Source organism: Geotrypetes seraphini, chromosome 1, assembly GCF_902459505.1.
Source record: "Geotrypetes seraphini chromosome 1, aGeoSer1.1, whole genome shotgun sequence".
Lineage (NCBI taxonomy): Eukaryota > Metazoa > Chordata > Amphibia > Gymnophiona > Dermophiidae > Geotrypetes > Geotrypetes seraphini.
In genome coordinates, this window is record NC_047084.1 from 474,303,827 (window position 1) to 474,326,599 (window position 22,773).

Here is a 22,773-nt window from a genome sequence, read left to right on the forward strand (position 1 = left end):
AAGGAGGAAGATGAAAAATGGAATTGTGAGACTGAAAGAAACTACGAACTGCTATATGGAGAGTGATGTGGAAAAAAACCCAAATGTGCAAATGCTTGAGAAGGACCACGATTAGAGTGGATACCATGCCATTCACAGAAGAAAGCGTTTATGAACAACTTAAAAAATTGAAGGTGGACAAAGCCATGGGACCAGATGAGATCCATCCCAGGATATTGAGGGAGCTCAGAGAGGTTCTAGCAGGTTCACTTAAAGATTTGTTCAATAAATTCCTGGAGATTGGAGAGGTTCCAGGGGATTGGAGGACAGCAAATGCGGTTCTTCTTCACAAAAGCGGTTGCAGAGATGAAGAGGGAAAGATGAAGAGGGAAACTACAGGGTGGTAAGCCTCACTTAGGTTACTAGAAAAATGATGGAAGCATAATAAGATCTTTTGGATTGGAGCTTTTTTTAGTTTAAAATTGTAAACTACACAGCTGTTATTGCGAAGGGCAGTGCATAAGTATTAATAAACATAAACATCCAGAAGCGTTACTCAAATAAAGGATAGTGAAATTCCTAGAATCTAACGGGTTACAAGATCCAAGACAACATGGCTTTACTAAAGGTAAATCATGCCAAATGAATCTGATTGAATTCTTTAACTGGGTGACCAGAGAATTAGATCAAGGAAGTGTGCTAGATATAATTTTCTTAGATTTCAGCAAAGCCTTTGACATGGTTCCTCATAGGAGGCTCTTGCACAAACGACCAGCTGAAGTTAGGACACAAAGTGGTGAACTATATTATTAGAAACTGGTTGACAGACAGACATCAGAGGGTGTCAGTTAATGAATTTGCTTGGAGGAAGGAAAGATGAGTAGTGGCATGCTTCAAAGATTGGTGCTGGGGGCCGATTCTGTTCAATACGTTTGTGAGCAATACTGCCAAACGGTTAGAAAGTAAAGTTTGCCTTTTTGTGGATGATACCAAGATTTGTAACAAAGTGGACACCCCAGAGGGAGTGAAAAATATGTAAAAGGATCTGCAAAAGTTAGAAGAATGGAGAGGTGGTGCATTTGGGGGATTAGAAATCCGAGGGAGATGTTATGTGCTCGGAGGCGAAAGGCTGATATGCACAGACGGGGAGAGGGACCTTGGGGTGATAGTGTCTGAGGATCTGAAAAGTGTGATAAAGTGGTGGCTTTAGCCAGAAGGATGTTAAGCCCTATAGAGAGAGGCATAACCAGTAGAAGAAAGGTGGTGTTGATGCCCCTGTACAGATTGTTGGTGAGGCCCCACTTGGAATATTGTGTTCAGTTTTGAAGGCTGTGTCTGGCTAAGGATATAAGATGACTTGAAATGATCCAGAGGAAAGTGATGAAAATGGTATGGGGTTTGTGCCAAAAGAATGAGAAAAGACTAGAAGACCTCAACATGTATATTCTGGAGGAGAGAAGGGACAGGTGATATGATAGATATTTAAATATTTGAAAGCTATTAGTATAGAACCAAATCTTTTCCCAGAGAAGGGAAATTTGTAAAACTAGAAGACATAAATTGAGGTTGAGGAGTGGTAAAGTAATGTTAGGAAATTATTTCTCACGGAGAGGGAGGTGGATGCCTGGAATGCCCTCCCAAGGGAGGTGGTGGAGAGGAAAATGGTGACGGAATTCAAAAAAGCATGGAATGAATACAGAGGATCTCGAATTAAATATGAATGGGCAGATTTTCACGGTCTGAATCTCGCAAATGAGATGGTTTGAATAGGCTGGAGTGAGCTTCAATGGCAACTCCAGTAGTTGGAACCTAAGGACAGTACTAAGTGGACTTCTAAGGTCTATATCCCAGAATTAACAAAGAAAAAGACATTTTAATTTAATCATGAAGTTGTAATGCATATAATTACAGGGCAGACTGGATGGACCGTTCAAGTCTTTATCTGCTGTCATTTACTATATAGACTTGCACGGTATGTGTCTGTATATGGCCTTTTGGTTGAGGATGGGCTGGGGAGGGCTTCAATGGCTGGGAGGATGTAAATGGACTGGAGTGAGCTTTGACGAAGACTTAGCAGTTGGAACCAAGCACAGTACCAGGTAGAGCTTCAGATTCTTGCCCAGAAATAGCTAAGAAGAAAAAATTTTAAAAAAATTTTAATTGAATCAGGTTGGGCAGACTAGATGGACCATTCAGGTCTTTATCTGCCGTCATCTACTATGTTACTATGTAAAAGATTTTCCACCTTTGAGGGCCAATCTTCATTCACTGGGAGCAGCACTGTAATATCTGCATAGATGAAGAATTTCAGATTTAATTTATATAGTGCTGTACCCAGTGACTTAAGCAGAACATTAAGCAGGGAAGGAGACAGCAGGGAGTCCTGAGGTACTCCACAGATAAGAAAGCATGAGAAGAAAGAAAACCATACTCTGTTATTGAGACAGACATGGGGGAAACCACTGCTTACCTTGAATTGGTAGCATGGAATATTGCTACTATTTGGGTTTTTGATCTATATTGGCCACCGTGAAGACGGGCTACTGGGCTAAATGGACCATTGGTCTAACCCAGTAAGGCTATTCTTATGTTCATAAATATTTGTTGGGGAGAAAGTCCCAAGAATATTTTGAGAAACCCTGGGCTAAGGTTTTCGGGTTGAAGTGTTATGCCCCATGAACACAACAATTTATTTCCATTTACAACCCCCCACTAGTTCCATGCTTGAGTTGCATTTATAGTAGAGTTGCACCATATTTGACTATTTTGCCAAATACGAATAATGAAAAATACTATTTGTCCAAATATGAATACCAAATATGACTAATGGGAATAAAGAAACAATGTGAAATCAAGGAACAAAGTGTTTTTTTCCGTAGGATTTAGCAAAGTAGAGCCCTGGATTATTCGTATACAAAATTTGAATCACTATTTGACCAAATCGAATACAAATATTCGATACAACTCCAATTTTATAGCATATATTGCACTTATTGAAGCACCATGCAGAGAACAAACTGATGATTTCTTCCCAAGACCTCAAACACCCAAGACACTACTCAATTATTTTTCGTGTCCTTACTGGAGTAATGTGTTCATCATTGGTCTCGTATAGACAATAATCATTTATGTCAGGCTTTAATTTAACAATCTGGTGTGTGGATTCAATACATTTAAGTGCTCTTCTTTATTAAATGTATTGAATCTACACACCAGATTGTTAAATTAAAGCCTGTCATAAATGATTCATGCCTATACAAGACCAATGATGAACACATTACTCCAGTAAGGACACGAAAAATAATTGAGTAGTGTCTTGGGTGTTTGAGGTCTTGGGAAGAAATCATTTAAACTTTGCATCAGTTTGTTCTCTGCGTGGTGCTATTATTTGTTTAGAACAAATTGTTATTTTCCATATTCCGTTTGACTTACTGAAGCACACCTTCTGCAGGGCCCCCGACAAGAACATCAGAGATGACGATGGAAGTTTCACCATTTTCAAAGTGGGGGTTATCTTTGCCTCCAGACACCGCAATCCCAAAGCCTTTTTTGGAGTCCTGGACATGAACAAAAAAAAAAAAAAAAAAAAATCAAACAGATATGTTGCTTTCTGTTCTACCCGCTTTGTCTCCAATGACAACCCACAAGCGAGTGAACGGCCTACTAATGCTCACAGAGTTTAAAAGTTGTAGTCTAATCATGTAAACTTGCTCTGCAGAAGAAGAAGAAGAAGAAGAAGAAGAAGAAGGAAAAAAAAGCTTATATGGGCCATCATCAGATTTTTATTTTAATTTTAAGAAAGCATAAAATGACAATCTACAGGGGGAGTGTGTGGCATAGTGGTTAGAGCTAGAGCCTCAGCACCCTGAGGTTGTGGGTTCAAGTCCCACACTGCTTCTTGTGACCCTGGGCAAGTCACTTAGGGCTAGCTTCTCAAAACTTTAACGTGGTCGCTAAACTGGTACCACCAGACTGTTTCGCCTGCATGCATTTTAGCAGTGGATTATCAAAATGGAATACTGCAGTCTTTAGCGAGCTTTCTAGCAGTCTCCAACACTACCATGCAAATGGGCTCTTGAATATTGAAATGAGCACTCTGGTGGATTCTTAAAAATCGCCAAGTCATTCTCCAAGAGCGGTGTCAGCTTTTGGCGACAAAAAATAAGTGGTCCAGCGGTGCTGGTACAGTGACAGCACTGTTAAAAAGTGCATCTTGTGGCATGTGTTTTGACTGTGGCTAATGAAAAAAACATGAAGGATCAAATTGTAGTCTTTTTTTTTGTGGGAGTAATAAAAGCGCGTGTATTATAGCCCATCTCTCCTGCTGCCAACACACCCCCGGCAGCAGGAGAGATGTCCAAACATACACCCCAACCCCCCTCAGCAGAGGGAGAGATGCCCACGCTCTCCCACTGCCACACAACATCCACCCACCCCCGAGCCTCCGACGACCCCTGCCCTCTTTCCCTCATCTTACTTTCAGAAGGCTGGCCTGAGGGATGCCTACTTCTTCCTTTCTGGCCCCCCTCCCAGTCCAACATTTCTCCCTCCTTTTCAACAGTCCAACATTTCTTTCTCTCTTCTTCCTGCATGCTTCTCCTCCGGTCCTCCTTCCCCCCCTAACCAACATCTCTCTCCCTCCATGAATCCAACTTTTTACTCTCTGCCTTCTCTCCCTTCCTCCGAGTGTGACATTTCTCCTTCCCTTCTTTCTGTCCTCCCCATCCATCCACCTACTCCATGAGTAATGCTCTTTTTAAGGGGATACCACTAAACGAAATTAAACGTCTTCAAATTATCCAGAATGTATCCATTAAACTCATCACTAAGTCTAGAAAATATGACCATGTTACGCCCCTTTTGATAGATGCACACTGGCTCCCAGTTATCCATCGGATAACATATAAATTCTGTTTACTTGTTTTTAAGTCTCTTCTCTATAAGACTCCTGCATTCATATTTAAACATTTAATACCATATCATCCAAGCAGAACCTTGAGATCTAAGGAACAAAATTTGTTGACCATTCCATCACTTAAGGTTATTAATACTAGACATCAGTTTATTTTTTCGGTAACTGCTCCTCAAACTTGGAACGCTCTCCCAATTTATTTACGGAATGAGCAGGACTTGGGAAAATTTAAAAGTAATTTAAAAACATTTATTTTTAAAGATGCTTTTAATATTCTTAAACCAGCAATTTTATTTTATTGTATTATGCTCTGTGGTTATTTATTTCCCTATTGTATTTTTCCTTTGTTTTGCTTTTAATTATTAATTGTATTTCTTACCCCTATCTTACCTTATGTAATGAGTATAATGTATTGGTTATTTACCCAATGTTATTATTTAAAGTTTGTAATGTTTTGTCCCTATTTGACTATATTTTAATATGTTCATCGCTTAGAATTTGATTAAGCGATCAATCAAGAAAAATATTAAACTTGAAACTTTCTGCCTTCTGCACACTTTCTCTCTCTGTCCTTGCCTCTTCCCTTGAGTGGCATCCCTACTTCCCATCCACCCCCAACCATACATGCTCTCTCCCCATGCACTGTCTCACCCTCCCCTCCAGTGTATCCCCTCCTTTCCCTCCCCTTCTATCAGGACCAGCAGTACTTCTTCTCCCTTCTCTTTCCCTCCCTCCAGTCCAGCAGTACCCCTTCTCCCTTCCCTCCTCCCCCTGTCCAGCAGTAACTCTCCTCTCTCTAGCCTAGTGGCAGCTGACTGTGTGCTTTTAACTTTGCCACACAGCTGCCACTAGCATTAGTTTAAATGTGGTTTCACCAGGCAGCCTTGGGGCCTTTGCTAGGCCTTGCATCATCGAAGCAGGCTGGCCTAGCAAAGGCCCCGAGGCTGCCTAATGAAACCACATATAAACTAATGCTAGCGGCAGCTGTGTGACGAAGTAGGCAGCCCACTGAGCTGCCACTGCTGGTTCAGGGGTGGAGAGAGAAGATGAGGCAGGCAGGAGTCCCGGCAGATACGCGACAGCAGCAGAAGGCAGGAGTCCAGGCATACGCAACGGTAGCAGGAAGTTTGCGATTTGTAAGTCTTCAGGCAGCCACTGTGCAGCGCAGGCCTGCCTCAGAAGTAGAATGAAGTGCTCCAGGGCAGGCTTGCTCACTGATGCGGCAGCTGCCTGAAGATTTAACATTAAAACACCAGGAAGCGGGTGGGTGGACAATATAAGTTCACCCTGGCACGGGCCGCAGTGAGAGCCGTTTCGGGCCACATTCGGCCTGTGGGCCATATGTTGTGCAGGGCTGCTATAATGGCTGCGATAGCAGCCGTTGGTTTTTAACATGACTTTTAGAGAATCTAGGCCTTAATCCCCCATTGCCCCAGGTATATTAGATAGTGTGTGAGCCCATGAGGACAGATAGGGAAAAATGCTTGAGTACCTGAATATAAACCACTTAGGCTATAAGTGGTATATAAATAAATAAATTCAAAATTCAAATTATTACAGGGTTTAAAAAAAACATAAATTTAGGTTATTGGCATGCCTAAATGTAGCAATTCCAAAGCACAGTAAAAGAACCCCAAAGATGTAAAAGCAAAATTAGTTCATGTGTTGGACCATTGTAAATAGGGGTGATCGGGTAAGAAAAAGTTTGTATTTACTATACTTACCTAAACAGCTTTCCTGTAACCATTAAAAGTATTCCCTCCATTTATTTTAAACAAGATCCTAAAACCATCCTCCAGGGTAATATAAGATCCACAAGACAGGATCGACAAAAATACACACAAAATTCAAATACTTGATGTGAAGTGCTATCATTCAGGTTACACATGAAAATTCACACTACAAATATACAAACCCAAAAATCTGATATAGGTGATCACACAGATGGAGGTGAGGCAAGGGGAATAAAATTCCCATCTTTTTATGGTAGTAGATTCAGTGGAGGTCAATTGCAAGTGAGAGAGTGTGAAAAAAGACTGAAAACAGTCTTCCATATGTCCTGTAGGAAATCAGCCAGCGCAGCTGACTCTCCTCCTGGCCGGCATCTTTCCTCTTTTCCCCGCACCTCCTAGATCCCTGTAATGGCGGGGGTCGCAGCCAGACGGGCCTCCGCGCATGCGTGGACATTGAAGCAATGACATCATGCATGCATGCGCGTGACGTCATCACGTTGACTTCCGGGTGTCTTCCACCTGGGGCACTGATTTTAGTGTGCCGCCGGCCAGAAGAGTTTGCGAGACACTGGTTTAGAGAATCCAGGCCAATAAAAGTCTAGTGTCAGTGTCTAAAAGACCATCCTGAAGAGTTTACACAAGCTGAACATAGTAAAATCTCACCTTCTGTAACGTCACTGTATACTGCTCCCATATCAGCTCTTCCATTCCTGAAGCTTGCTGTGTGTAACAGAAAATAAAGAAACTATTAATACACAACTACACAAAAAAAACTACCCACGTTTACATCATAAAACATTAGTTATTAGCAGGGCTGTGGAGTCAATACATAAAACCTTCAACTCCTTTATTATAGTATCTCCACTTCAACTCCTTTATTTGCAAGGTATAGCTTTTTGGGATTTTGGTTTAACTTATGTTTATCATTTTTGGTCAGCTATTATGGATTTGCCATTTGTGTTGTATGTGTGTGACCAAAATATTCTGTTAGCATGATTCTTCTATGTAGCATTTTGTAGTAATTTAGCTTGTTCAGTTTTCTCGATAATGGATGGGATATGTGGGGGGGGAGGGGAGACAGGGGCTTTCCTTGTTGACCCTTATTCTGTATTTGTGATTTATAAAATGACATTTCTACGGAATATTGTTCATTTTTACACATTAATAAAATGATTTCAATATAAAATCATAACTATTTGAGGCTTGTGCAGTTAGGGATTAGACAGAGTTCTTGAGGACAGGGCGAGGATTGGACAAGAGTAGAGAATGACACAGGGACAAATTTTTCACCGTCCCCGCAGAAACTCAAATTTCCCTGTCCCGTCCCCATGAGTTTTGTCGCTGTCCCATTCCTGTAAGCTCTGCCTTAACCGCACAAGCTTTGAACACTTATGATTTTAAAGTGTTTGAGGCTTGTGCAGATGAGGACGGAGCTTGTAGGAATGAGGCAGGGACAGGAAAAGAACTCACTGGGATGGGACATGAAAAAGAGTTCCCGCAGGGATGGGAAAAATTTATCCCCGTGTCATTCTCTAGACCAGAGTCCATGAGGACAGGGATAAACTTTGTCCCTGTGCCATTCTCAAGGTGCCATTCTTTTGTAATAATCAAAGAACTTGACGTCAAAATAGATTCTAAAAGTAAAACATATCCTGAAAAAAATGGGGTAATCAAATTATCTGTGAAATAAGAAATTTAAGCATTATGACATACAATTTAATTCTATTAAGTGTTGGAGTTGGCACATTTTAACCGACTCCGACTCCAGTCTTTGTATTGGGAAAGGAAGCCAAGATCTTTGTTAAGTCCTGTCTGGTAGGTGTCAAAATATTTTATCATTTTGATTTTAAAGGTTTTATGTTCTTGGATTGTCTTAAAGAATCCTTTTAGTATTCTTACCATAAAATTATTGGTGCATTTTACTCTTTTCAAAAATTACAAAGACTAGGGAACACTCAAAGTTACAGGGAAATACTTTTAAACCCAAAAGGAGGAAGTTTTTTTTTCACTGAAATAGTTAAGCTCTGGAACATGCTGCTAAAGGATGCTGAAACAGCAGTTCATGTAGTTGGGTTTAAAAAAAAAGAAGGTCTGAACAATTTCCTGGAGGAATAAATCCATTGTCTGCTAAAGAGACAGACATGGGGAAGCTACTACTTATCCTGGGATTAGTAGCTTGGAATGTTGCTACTGTTTGGGTTTCTGCCAGGTACTTGTAAACTGGATTGGCCACTAAGAAAATAAGAATTACCATACTGGGACAGACCAAAGGTCCATCAGGCCCAGTATCCTGTTTCCAACAGTGGCCAACCCAGATCACAAGTACCTAGCTAGATCCCAAGTAGTCAAACAGATTTTAACCTGTTTATCCTAGGAATAAGCAATGGATTTCCCCAAGCCATCTCAATAATGGCCTATGGGCTTCTCTTTTAGGAAATTATCCAAGCGTTTTTTAAACCTCGCTAAGTTAAGTCATTTCATATTCCCCGGCAACGAATTCCAGAGTAGAGAGTTGCGCGGGACAGAAATCCCACCCATCCCCGCCAGGATCCTCTCCGTCCCCATCAGGATCTTTTCCGTCCCCACCCGTCCCTGTCAGGATCCTCTCCGTCCCCACCCGTCTCCGCCCCCACCCATCCCCGCCAGGATCCTCTCCGTCCCCACCCATCCCCGCCAGGATCCTCTCCGTCCCCACAAGGAATTACCTCCATCCCTGCCCGTCCCCATAAAAAGCAGCAATTACTTTCTGACAGGATCATCAATTCCACAGTTTCTTTTGTGTTTGTGCTTCTGGAATCTCTTTGGTGGAACCCTTTTTTTGTTTTCTGTTCAGGTAATTAACTTATAAACCCCCTCTTTTACTAAGGCTGACGTGTCCATTATATTATATGGACGAACCCTGCTTCCAAAGCCTTCCATCCCCGTGGGAGTCCCGTTGGCTAGAGGGGGATCCCCATGGGCCAGAGGGGGGTCCCCGTGGGAGTCCGTGGGTTAGGGGGGATTCCTGCAGGACTCCCTTGGGACCCGCAGGATTCCCACGATCCCCGTGCAGACCAGAGTTTAATTACACGTTGCGTGAAGAAATATTTTCTCCAGTTTGTTTTAAATCTACTACTTTGTAGCTTCTTCGCATGCCCCCTAGTCCTAGGATTTTTGGAAAAAGTAAACAAGCGATTCACATATACCCTTTCCACTCCACTCATTATTTTATAGACCTCTATCATATCAGCTCATTTTTGAAAAATCAGGGCTTAGATATCTTGCAGATCTGATATTGGTTCCTTTATATACCTTTCCTCTCAAAATTGTTTGAAAAACTTGAATTTTCACTGTAATTACTGGCTGTTGCTAGATCATGTCGTTTTTGCCTTAGGCACCATACAAAAACTGCTATTACAAATTTGGGGATTACAATACACACCCATCTGGATGCATTAATATCTATCCTCTGCTTTTGATGTAGTGAATTATTCACTTCTTATCCGTCGTCTTTCTTATGTTGATCATTGTGGAAGAGTGCTTGACCAATTTATTTTATTCTTTATTCTGAATTTATTCAGAATAAAGAATAATTTTGGAGTGTGGTATTCAGCTCTATGTATTTTTGTTTTTGCCTTTCATGTGCAATTGTTCTGTACTGTTTGGAGTGTTTTTCAATAAAAGCTTTTCAATTAAAAAAAAAAAGAATAAAGAATAAAATTATTTTATTCTTTATTCTGAATTTATTCAGGTACTCAAGCATTTTCCCCCCGTCTCTCTTATGTGGTCTGTACTCTTCTAACATAAGCCCCATGAACTCCTGTCTGGAGGCAGTGGCTCACTGACAATTATCTCAAGATGTCAAAATTATCATCCCTTTGCATTACAGAACATTTGTATTGACTCACAAATTCTCCTTGTCTGGCAAGGTCTCCCATTGTAATCAGTAGATTCTATTTTATATTTGGAAGTTCCTTTTGATTCACAGGTTTAAGACAAATTTTATTATTTGAGGCATATTCATTTATGTAAAACAGCATCTGGATGTGCAGACTTAACACAAATTTGTACATGCTCCTGCACTTTTCCGGTAGAATTACTGCAAACCAATAAACTGTGGAGTCTGACGTTTTGATCTTCACAGTCTGAAAACCATTCAGAATACAGTCTGCTATGTAATATGTCTAAATATGCCAATATTGCAGGCATCTAATACAGTAAATACTTAAGAGTAACTGCTTATTATTCAATGTATTGTAAACCGCTTTGATATCCATGGAGGAAGGGATTAATTTTTTGGGCTCCCATTCTATTTGTCTTCTTTGATTCCATTTAATCCCTCTTGTTCACACTACACTCAAGGGAAAGGAGATGGGATTTGATATACCACCTGTGGTTACATTCAAAAGGTATTTTGTACCTGGGGCAATGGAGGATTAATAAATGACTTGCCCAGAGTCACAGGGAGCTGCAGTGGAAACTGGATCCCATTCCCCTGGTTCTTAGGCTACTGCACTGATCATCGGTTGCACACACTCGCCTGACTTAACATGTTCATCTGCATTCTTCTATTTGGCCTTGGCTTTGAAGGGTTGATGGGAGCAAGATCCACAATTTGACTCTTCCAACAGGAAATTTAGACATTCTTTTAAATGGCTTTTGAGAATAGGAGTTTGGGGGTGGGCGTGGGGGGGGGGGGGTTCCAGGCTAAAAAATATGAAGATGGTAACCACTCCACTTTCTTTTCTGGACATTTTGGCTGTGCTATTCAGATTTTCTGATTGTGATGTCCCTTTTCTATTAATTGACGATATATTTTTTCTTTTGTTTTGTAAGCCATTTTGTTGTGTATATATATATATATATATATATATATATATATATATATATATATATATATATATATATAAAGGTGGCATAGCAAGGATACAACCACTGAAAGCACAAACAGGAAGCCTTTAAAGACATTTTCAGATGGGCATCATAAATGTTCAGGCCTGTCCTTTAGCATTTCATGTATAGGAAAAGGCAGTAATCACATTTTGAAACTTTTAATAATATTAAATAGGATGGTGAGGGGACAGTGAATTTCAATGATGGTCCCCCAATGACCCCCAGTTTGGTGATTTCACCAGTCACGGGTGTTGGTTCTGAGATATTCACAATATTTAATTAAGAATTATATAATATAAAGAGCTACTGTGATTATAGAACATATTGGTTAAAATCAACATCACAGTATAACAATCATATCTCTCCATATAAAAGTGACTAGGAAAAGGCAGAAGCCATGCAATACGAGCATGCCAGGTTCACTGAAGAGCAGCATCTGCAAGAGGCTCCTAGGTATTAAACATGTGCATATGAGGGAAGAGGGGTGGGGTGGATATCAGACTGAAGATATTTTGCCAAATAAAAGTGAAACAAATGAGAAGCCACTACTGTTTTTACTGTTTAGAGCAGCGGTTCCCAAACTGTAAGCTGCAGCTCCCTGGGGTGCTGTGACTGAATTACAGGGGAGCTGCAGATTATTCTTATATTAGACATCTTTTACCAGAGTGTTTTTCAACCCCTTAGGGGTACATGGTAGTGCTGCCTGATTCATGTGAATTAATTCACCAATTCACTTTGGTGACTCAATTTGACTGAACATAACATAAGAACATAAGAATTGCCACTGCTGAGTCAGACCAGTGGTCCATCATGCCCAGCAGTCCGCTCACGAGGCGGCCCTCTCGTCTAAGACCAGCACCCTAACTGAGACTAGCCCTACCAGCGCACGTTCTTGTTCAACAGAAACTTGTCTAACTTTGTCTTGAATCCTTGGAGGGTGTTTTCCCCTATAACAGCCTCTGGAAGGGCGTTCCACCTTTCTACCACTCTCTGGGTGAAGAAGAACTTCCTTACGTTTGTACGGAATCTATCCCCTTTCAGCTTTAGAGAGTGCCCTCTTGTTCTCCCTACCTTGGAGAGGGTGAACAACCTGTCCTTATCTACTAAGTCTATTCCCTTCAGTACCTTGAATGTTTCCTCCGGATCAAAGCAGTAGCAATGGCGCTTCTCCTGGGCTGCCCACTGGGATCTTCCTTCTGCTTCACTGATGACATCACTGATGAAGTGGCAAAAGGAAGCCCTGGCGGGCAGGCTGCCAAGCAGCCTGTTTACTGTTGCTGTTTGAGGAATTTGGGGGGGGAGGAAATCAGCATTGAGTCAGAGGTGGAGAGGGGGCAAATCAGCATCGAATCTCATCGCAGTATCGGCAGCAATTCCCACACACTGCCTGTTGCTGACTCAGAAGTCTCTTTGCGGCAGAGGGGAGACTTCCGGGTTAGCAACATGTAAGAGTCACTGCCAGTACCACAACCCAGAGAAGCAAGCCTTGGAGTAAAGGGAAGGAGAGGAAGGATATCTAATGGCACAGGGAGAGGGAAGAGGTAAGGGGAAGAAAATCTGGTGGTACAGGGAGAGGGAAGATGAAGAAAATCTGGTGGCACAGGGAGAGGAGAGGGGAGGGTGAGAAGAAGGATAGATGGGGGAGTAGAGGGAGACATGCATGGTGAGGGGAGAAGATGAAACTGCAAGTAATGGAGGAGAGGAAGGGAGAGATGGTGCTTGGAAGGGGATAGAGAGATTTGACACAGGGCACGAGAGAGGTGTTGGACATGGGGGTAGATGAGAGGGAGAGAGATAAACAGGAGGTGGAAATGGAGGAGGGAGATGTTGGATCCAGGAGCAGAATGAAGAGATGCACATAATTCTGCCAGGAGTAAACAAAGAGGTAGAAAGGGGTGAGAGTGAGAAATGTTGGATGTGGTGGAGATGGAACAGAGGGACAGATTGAAGGAGATGCAAGGGGGAAGAATGTTGGACATAGTGATGGAGGGAGAGATGTGGCATTGTGCTGGAGAGGGGCGATAGAAGGAGAAATGGGCATGGGGCTGTTGGGCAGTGGTGAAAAATGCTGCACATGATCCAGAGGGAGAAATCCTGGATGTGGCAGTAAAGGGAGGGGGAGAGATGCACCCTGGATCTCTCTCTCTTTCCCTACTCCCTTTGCAGCAAGGGAGGGAATGAGAGGACATAAGAACATAAGCAATTCCTCCGCTGGGTCAGACCTGAGGTCCATCATGCCCAGCAGTCCGCTCACACGGCGGCCCAACAGGTCCAGGACCTGTGCAGTAATCCTCTATTTATACCCTTCTATCCCCTTTTCCAGCAGGAAATTGTCCAATCCTTTCTTAAACCCCTGTACTGTACTCTGCCCTATTACGCCCTCAAACATATTAACCCACATCTATTTCTCCTCTAGGGTAGTGTTCTCAACCCAGTCTTTGAGGCACACAACAGCTACAAGTTGGCTTTCAACAATGAATATGCATTAGATAAATCTGTATTTGAAGGAGTCAGTGTATGCAAATCTTTCTCATGCATATTCACTGTGGATATCCTGAAAGGCTGGCTGACTGGCTGTGAATGCTGCAACAACTGGGACAGTGAGAGAGAGAGAGGGCACCATATTGCCAATGGGGGTAGAGGAGAGAGGAAGAAATATGGACTCATGGAGGGACAGAGAGAGAGAGATGTTGGTTGGGAAAGGGAATGAGGTCCGTAGGAGAGGAAGCATGTAGGAGGCAGAAAGAATGAAATATTATATGCAGATTCAGAAGAGAGTGCAATCAGAGACCCATGAAATCATCAGACAACAAAGGTAGGAAAAATTATTTTATTTTCAATTTAGTGATCAAAATATGTCAGTTTTGAGAATTTATATCTGCTATTTTGCACTATTTTTTATATTTTTCTATAGTTGTTACTGAGGTGACATTGCATATTTTAAAGTCATCTGCCTTGACCTCTTTGAACCCCCCCTAATATAAATAATTAACATTTTCTCTGCGTACAGTATGCTTTGTGTTTTTTAAAATTTTGTGGTTACCATTATGTATTGATAAGATTATATTGTGTGTATATGAAAAATGGATGGAAGAAATTGCATTACAATTAATACTATTATTATGGGGGTGGGGTCAGGGTAACTCGGTTGATATTTGTTAGACTTAGCGGGTACTTAGCTTGAAGAAGTTGAGAAATTCTGTATTAGATTACAGAACTATCGTTTGACCTGGGCGCACCTTAGTAAAAGGAGCCCTAAGTGAGCTATGAACAGAAAAAGTTTGGTAACCACTGGTTTAGAGCATTCACAGAAAATCAGAGAGAACACCTTTATTTCCATCTTGTAAGTAACAGGTGGAAAAAAAAAAAACCTGTAGCACAACTGGGGGGGGAGGGGGTGAGACGATGACCAGATCTATGGTCTTTTATTTGTGACATATGATGCCAAATAAACTGAAAAAGGAAAGAGTGAATCATCACAGTGTTATCGAGGACCCATGCAGCTGGAAGTGTACTGAGCTAGTACGACATCTGCGCAGGTTTATCTGGGAGCATAAATGCAGAAAAGGGTTAACAGCTGTCCCCCCATATATACTCACCCCCCCTTTGTAACCATGACCCTTCCCTTTTCGACAAAACACACTACAGACTTTCTGATGGAAAAATTAGCCGCTGCTCAGTTTATTAACCATAACACTTTTTACACATCATAATTTCAATTAACATGAAAAATAAAGAGCTCCTACCAAGCTACCCAATTAACATCATTCAGTGCCCTCGACCCCACCACCTCAGCAAGGCTCAGAGGGGTGGCAAGTCCCTCATGCCCCTTTATCTGGGTCACCTGACCCATCAGGCACGGCACCCCGCTGGCCCACCGCTCATCACCTGATGAGCCCCAAATGACCTAGTAGCTCGGGAGATCCGCCACCCCGAGCTACCCTCCACTACCTAAATCACAGACGGGTGGGTTGGCGTGCAAAAAACGCCTTGGAGGTCCCTGAACGGTCGAGTCCTCCAAATTCCCCTCCTTAAGTAACCTCGCCCCCGCGTGCCACCCTGCTTCCCTCCAATCAATTTAAACCTCCCTGCCTGACAGGCCCACTACCCAATCCTTCCTCGCCTTACCTACTCCACCCCCTAACCACCCTGGTTGATGGGCAACACAAGGGCCTCCCAGCCCCGTGTTATCTTCCGCCCATCGCCACGGGGTCTCTGGCTCCCTATTTGCATAGAAGCTAACCCTGCACAAAGCCTCACATCAGACACCAGTGAAAAGCATATTAAAAACAGCAGTCTATCAACATTCCAACTTGTGTGCAGACTTTGCTCAGACATGTGCACAGCCACCAACTGTCCCAGTGCAGAACCTTGTGCGTATACGTCTGATGTGCGCAGTATTTATGCACTAATCAGAGAAGCACACCAGATTTACATATTATTAGCTTATGGCATTGGCAAGCAACACTTTTGGCATTGCATCCACATTAGAAGTCCATGCACTCAGCACACAATTTTTTTTTATGCAAGTTTTCTGCCCGAGCCCCACAGGTAGCAATTTCCAAAGGCACAGCGAGTGAAAAATAGCTAGCTGGTGCTGAAAACAAGGTTTGAATGCACAAACATTCTTGCATTTTTCAACAACCAAGACAGTAAGCCCTTTGTCTACTGATCACAGTGAGAGGTCACTTGATGCTGTAAATTTGTTGGTCCAGATCAACTGCCTGGAGTCTGGTGCAGAAGATGGGTACAGGAAAGGATGCATCCCACAGTTCCCACATCCAGCTGTTTGTTTTTTTGTTGTGGGGTTTTGTTTTGTGTTTTTTTTTTTTTGGGGGGGGGTTAACCAGCTCTTTGCTGCATTGCTACTAGCCTATGAACAATGTCACTATTCATCAGCCTAGCAGCCTTGCTAATCACTTCCAGTTCCTGGCTTAGGTGCACCCTTTCTTGCCAAAGTTCACATTTCATATCCAAATCAACAGACCAATTAAGAAAAGCTTTGAGACATGACATAATATAAATAATGGCAAGACAGACAAACACGCACAAAGTCAAACAGACTGCCACACTATTCGGTCCCCACCTCACTGTCAGCCACTAAAAAAAATAATAATAAATCTTCCAGTAATATCCTTCCCACCCTCCATTCCAAGACAGATTGCAGTCTTCCTCATTTACACATCATCTCTGGCAGATAGGCATCCAAAATCTCCCAGCTTCATTCATGCTTTTTTATTCCATGGGCAAACCCAGCAACCACCGCCGCCTTCCCCCCCCCCTTCCCACACACCTCATGTCTACCTACATTCATATGTAACAATCTAGATTCTAGAACAACCACTGACTCAGGAGACAATGTAGAAACCTAGTGCAAACAGAAGCACGTAGTTTGCAACATCTGCGCTCAGTTTTCCAGGCATAATGCAAAAAAAGGGGTTTCATATTTACTAACCCTATTTTAGACCCCAGAGTTAGACACCAGCACACATCCAATTAAAATGGATGGAAACTAGACTATTTGCTCTTTCGTTCTGCAGAAGACTAAGGCCAGCAGAATGCAGAAATGAGAATGCCAGGTCAGAGGAGGCATAGAAGGGTCAACTCATTCTTCTACAAAAACTGGAAAAATAGGTAATAGCCTCAATATCCCCCCTCATCCCCATTTAAGAACATAAGAACACTTTTCTAGGGGGTTTGAAATATGCTCTTTCTAATGAGACTGATTTGAAAGAGTTTCTGAAAGGTATTTTTCTGTAAAAGCAGGCTGAAAATACCCTATTTTTGGCCTTTTTACACAAATTAGCAACTTTACACTTAATTTGTAAACTAATGGAAAGAGCTTGGAGGTTGAAATTGTACTTTTGAAAACAACGTTGTACTGAGACATTATGCACCAAATTTCGCATTTATTACTCAATTATTGTGGGAGCTAAGTAATGTCAAACTTTGACTTTTTTTGGAGCACTAATTTTTTCGGCCAAGTTTACTGTAATTCAGCCATTCACTCAGTGCTCGACAAAAATTATTATTGGTAGCACTGAATAGAGCTCCAAAAGTTGTGCAGGGTAGCTAAGTTTCAGTTTTTTTGGAAACATAGCTCGTGAGATATTGTGTCTCAAAGTTGTCAGAATGTCACTGTCGTACTGTATGTCATTGCAGTATGGGGTCAAACAAATGGCTATATCTCCACGAATATTCCACAGGCGAAACTAAAACTTTACCAAAGTTCGTTTGATACATGTGGGACTTTGTGCATAAAGTTTTATCAAAATCCGTGATGGTCATGCAGGGAGCCCTTGATCACTTGACATGGAATAACCCTTAAGCAATTATGCATGAAAGGGAATATATACCACTCCATCACAACCTCATTAAGCCCAGAAGAACCCAGACACCATTCACATATCCTCCAATCAGAGACATCAAACGGAAAGAACTGTACGATGGCCTACTAGCCACGCAGGCAGCAAAACTAGACCACCAACTCTCCAATCTACTAATCGTGACCCCAGACTACAAAACTTTCAGAAAAGAAATAAAAACCCTGCTATTCAAGAAATCCATGAAGACTAACTAACACCGTATGAAACATTTCAATCCTCTGAAGCAACCCGCTCTACTCTGTAACACTTCTGGACAAGTCCAGAAATCCTCTTCTGTAATCCGCCTTGAACCGCAAGGTAATGGCAGAATAAAAATCACTAATGTAATGAAATGCGTTAAAAATTAGTTCCATTGAAACTGTGGCAGCACATGCGGTCACAGCCAATCTTTTACTAAACAGAAGCAAGATGGCACAAACAAGCGCTAGTGTGTAATTTTCACTCTCTCTCCCCATACAGTTGGTCTCACCTACACAAAGCCAACATCCGTTTTCCCACCTCCTACCACCTCCCAAAACTGCAGTGCACCACTTAACAGAGAAAATTAATTTCTTATAAAAAAGTCCAGGGTGGCACTTAGTAACTTCAATTCCTGCATTGTGGGTGGTGCTTGTGGAAAGGTTAAGAAAACCAAAAGTGATTGCAGACAGAAATTGTGGAGAGACTTTGCTACCTCAGGACCAAAAATTGTTTAAGTTTCCAGAAGTAACTATGAACTCTTCACTATACCAGAAAATTCTTAAGGAGAATATCTGGTCATCTGTCCATGAACTGAAGTAAGAAAAAAGTGTCTAAATTTGAATGGCTGAGGAGAAACAAAATTAAAATTTTGGCCTAGCCCAGTCAAAGTCCTGATTTGAACCTAAAAGAGCACCAAACATTATGGCTGTACTACTACTAATCACCCATACTTAATTAAATCAGGAAGTAACAAAAAAAGCATCTGATTCTTCCTGGTATTTATAATCTTTATTTAATTCCTGAATTGTGTGCATGCACTCTCCTCTCAAGGGCCTGCATTTCTCCTCTCAAGGGCCTACCATTTCCAAGGTTTATATCTAGACAGATAATCACCAGATTTATGAAGTCTAACATCCGTGGTGTCCTGATGTTGACACACCTTCTGAAGGGTTCAGTGATGTCCCATGCAGAAAATGGCAAGGGGACAATTTTGTCACCCTCCCCGCAGGAACTCAATTTCCCTGTCACGTCCTCGCAAGTTTTGTCGTCCCTGTAGCTGCCCCATCCTGTAAACTCTGCCTTAATCGCACAAGCCCCAAACAATAATGATTTTAAAGTGTTTGAGGCTTGTGGAGATGAGGACAGAGCTTGCAGGAATGGGGAAGGGCAGGAAAAGAACTCACCGGGACAGAACGGGAAAACGAGTTTCCGTGGGGACGGGGGAAAAATGTGTAACCGTCATTCTTTAGTCCCATGTACACCCAGCACTCGAGACTGAGGGTAGGTGAGCTGAGGCAAAGCTAAGCAAGACATCAGCTCAGATTCCACCAAATCTGCCATCCCTTTCAAAGAGGATGCATAAGTAAGAATAGATGGATATTTGTGGGTTCTAGCACAGCTTTTGTGTTTGATGCATCTCCAACATAAGAATATCATTATAGAACACCTTCACCGTATTAGCAGCAGAAGACTATACAGTGGCTAAGTAGATTTGAGGCAGAGAGAAGGATGTAACTCACCATGAAACTGATCCCCTTTACAGCTTCAGAAGTTTTCAGAACTGGAGTAGAGTCCCGATAGAGAAATCTACCATTAGAGGACCGGACTTACCAGTATGAGCAGACAAGGATAAGAAAATTAAAATGCCTGCAAAACTCCTCAGCTAGCTGGACTTCAAAATAGTGCTGCCCAATTCAGGGAAAAAAATTTTGATTCGATTCGATTCAGCCTACTGAATTGGTTTTTCGATTCGATTTTCCTGCCCAATTGGGTGTTTTTTTCAAACATCCTGGTGGGTTTATTTTATAGCCTCTTCACCCCTTTTATAGCCTCTTCACTCCCTTTGCCTTCTAACTACACTGGCACTGTAGTGTAAACAAAATAAACAAACAAAAAAGACTTATCCTCTCTCTCTTAAATCCTAGCTCACGTTTGCGGTCTAACACCAGTTCTGGCAGGATACACGTTTCAAATCTGACATATTGTAATCACAAAATGGAAAATAAAATTAGTTTTTCTACCTTTTGTTGTCTGGTCATTATTCAAATCTTGTTGGTCCCAGGCTCTGGTTGTCTTCTGATAACTTGCTTGCCAGGGACTACTTCTTTCTCCGTTCTAACCATCCATCTGCCATCTCTGTCCTCCCCTTCCATTTCCCTTCCCTCCCCCGGAGGTCTGGCATCTTTCTTTTTTTTTCATCTCCATCCAAAGATCCTCCTTTTCTTAACTACCCTTTCATCCAGCATCTCTCCCTCCTTCCCCACCACCCCAGGGTCCACCATCTCTCCCTTTATTTTCCCAACTACCCTCTTATCCAGTATCTCTATCCCCCCTCCACATCATCCCTTGTGTCCAACTTCTCTCCCTTTCTGTTCCTTCCCTCCCTAAATCCCATTGTCCATCATCTCTCTCCCTCTCCTCTATTTTTAGACCCATTATTTCTTTCCCCCCCCCCAAAGTCCGGCATATGCACTTCTCTTTGAACCTCCCTTCCTTCCCTCCATGTACTTCTATACCAGGGCCCCCCTCCTCTGAAGGTCTGTCCCCCCTGAAGGCCTGCACCTCCCCTCTGAAGGCCTGTCCCCCACTTGAAGGCCTGCCTGTCCCCCCTGAAGGCCTATGCCACCATCCCTGGCCTGTCCCCCCCTTTGAGACCTGTCCCCCCTTAAAGGCCTGTCCCCCCCCTTGAAGGCCTATGCCACCATCCCTGGCCTGTCCCCTCCCTTGAAGGCCTGTCCCCCCTTAAAGGCCTGCCTGTCTCCCCCTTAAAGGCCTGCCTGTCCCCCCCTTAAAGGCCTGCCTGTCCCACCCCCTGAAGACCTGCCCTCCCCCAGGAAGGCCTCCGTGTTCCCTCTGGCCTCCCCACAGCATTTACCTTATAGCTGCAGCCTGCAGCGAAGATCGCGGTTACAGCGTCTTTGTAAACTTGCATTCAGCTGTTTCCTCTGCTATGGTCCCGCCCCTCCTCTGACATCAGAGGCAGGATCGGGGCAGAGGAAACAACTGAAAACAAGTTTGCAAAGACGCTGTAACTGTGATCTTCGCTGCAGCTATAAGCTAAACGCTGCGGGGAAACAAGAGGGAACACGGAGGCCTCCGGGGGGGGGGGGGGGCATGCGATGTGCAGTCCTTCGGGGAGGCCAGGGGGGAAGCCAACAGCAGCACTTTCCGACTGACCCTCCCTCCTTCCCTCTAAAGCAGATGCGGCAGCAGCTGGCCAGCAAGAGCAGCACTGCCGCTCCTGCTTTAGGGGGCAAGGGTCCAAATCGGGAAGCTGATTTTTTTTAAATTTAAAATTGATTCGAATCGATTTACCCGAAGTGAATCGGTGAACTGATTCAAATCGCGAATCGGGCAGCACTACTTCAAAACCATGTGGTTAGGATTACCAAGGAAGAAAGGGAAAGGGGTCAATTTTAGAAGTCAGAGAAATGAGGCGACAAAGGAGCAATATCAGAAAATATTTATTTTCTGTGAACAGAGCGGAGGAAGAACCAGAACAGAAAACAAAGCACAGAGGATTCCTTCAGGCAGAGGAAGGAAGATCAGAAACCAACTAGTGCTATGCATCATGAATAAAAGTAAAAAGGAGGTTAAAATCATATGACATCCCCAGACATAGATAAGAGATCTGGTGGCAACAAAATAAGTGAATAAAAAAAAATAAAAAAAGTTTATCCTATCTCCAGATATTAACATCTAAATTCATAAACCAGACAGGTTTCTGAGAAAACATTTAACATAGAAACATGATGGCAGATAAAGGCCAAATGGCCCATCTAGTCTGCCATCCATAGAAACATGATAGCAGTGTGGTTAGATTCAGCCTCAGCATCCTGAGCTTGTGGGTTCAAACCCCGTGCTGCTCCCTGTGACCCTGGGCAAGTCACTTAACCCGCCACTGCCCTGGTACATTAAAGAGATTGTGATCCCACCGGGACAAGACAGGGTAAATGCTTGAAGTACCTGTATGTAAACCGCTTTGAGTATGGTTGTTTAATTACAAAAAAGGCGATATACAAGTCCCAATTCCTTTCCCCTTACATATTATTAGAGAATCTGTCGTACCGGTAAAAGCAGACAAGAAGGATAAGAAAATGCACCACTATACTCTGGCATGTTTCATTTTGTATGAGGCAAATGTCAGTGGAACAGATTCTAACACGTATCGAGATGAGCAAACAAGATAAAAAGTGCACACTCCCCTTCCTCAATTCACAGACTGTGAGTGGGGCATGTTGACGAAAAAACGGGAGAATGTGTCCGGATAGAAATGGCAGTGGCTGTGTAGTCTGGTAAATGCAGGTACGTACATACATTTGTATCGATGGGAAGTGATTAAGTACGTGAGGGTGTCTAGGAGAGTAAGATGTGTAGTTTTTAAAGAAAGAATGCAAAGGGGAGGGGGGGAGGAGTGCAGAGCACACTTTTCTCTACTTTCCCGCCATTCAATTTGCCCCTTCTGATCTTATTCTGTCAGTCCAGGCTGCATTCACACCTTCCAGGGATGAGCAGCACAGCGGTGGACATCTAGTCTAGAGTTGCGTGGGGACAGAAATCCCACCCATCCCCGCCAGGATCCTCTCCGTCCCCACCCATCCCCACAAGGAATTACCTCCATCCCTGCCCGTCCCCATAAAAAGCAGCAATTACTTCTGACAGGATCATCAATTCCACAGTTTCTTTTGTGTTTGTGCTGCTGTTTTCCTTG

At 42.8% G+C, this 22,773-nt stretch overlaps 1 protein-coding gene across 5 annotated transcripts in view; it reads right to left on the bottom strand.

The window, feature by feature from the left end:
- The window catches only part of TJP2 (tight junction protein 2), a 161,247-nt gene that overhangs the window by 112,049 nt on the left and 26,425 nt on the right, over nucleotides 1-22,773 (bottom strand). For all 5 annotated transcript variants that reach the window (XM_033924801.1, XM_033924824.1, XM_033924794.1 and 2 more), the window contains exons 2-3: nucleotides 7,288-7,344; nucleotides 3,412-3,536 (exon numbers count right to left, since the gene is read on the bottom strand). In XM_033924801.1, the coding sequence (XP_033780692.1) occupies nucleotides 3,412-3,536; nucleotides 7,288-7,332 (170 nt within the window). In that variant the 5' untranslated portion in view covers nucleotides 7,333-7,344. The remainder of the gene's footprint in view (nucleotides 1-3,411; nucleotides 3,537-7,287; nucleotides 7,345-22,773) is intronic.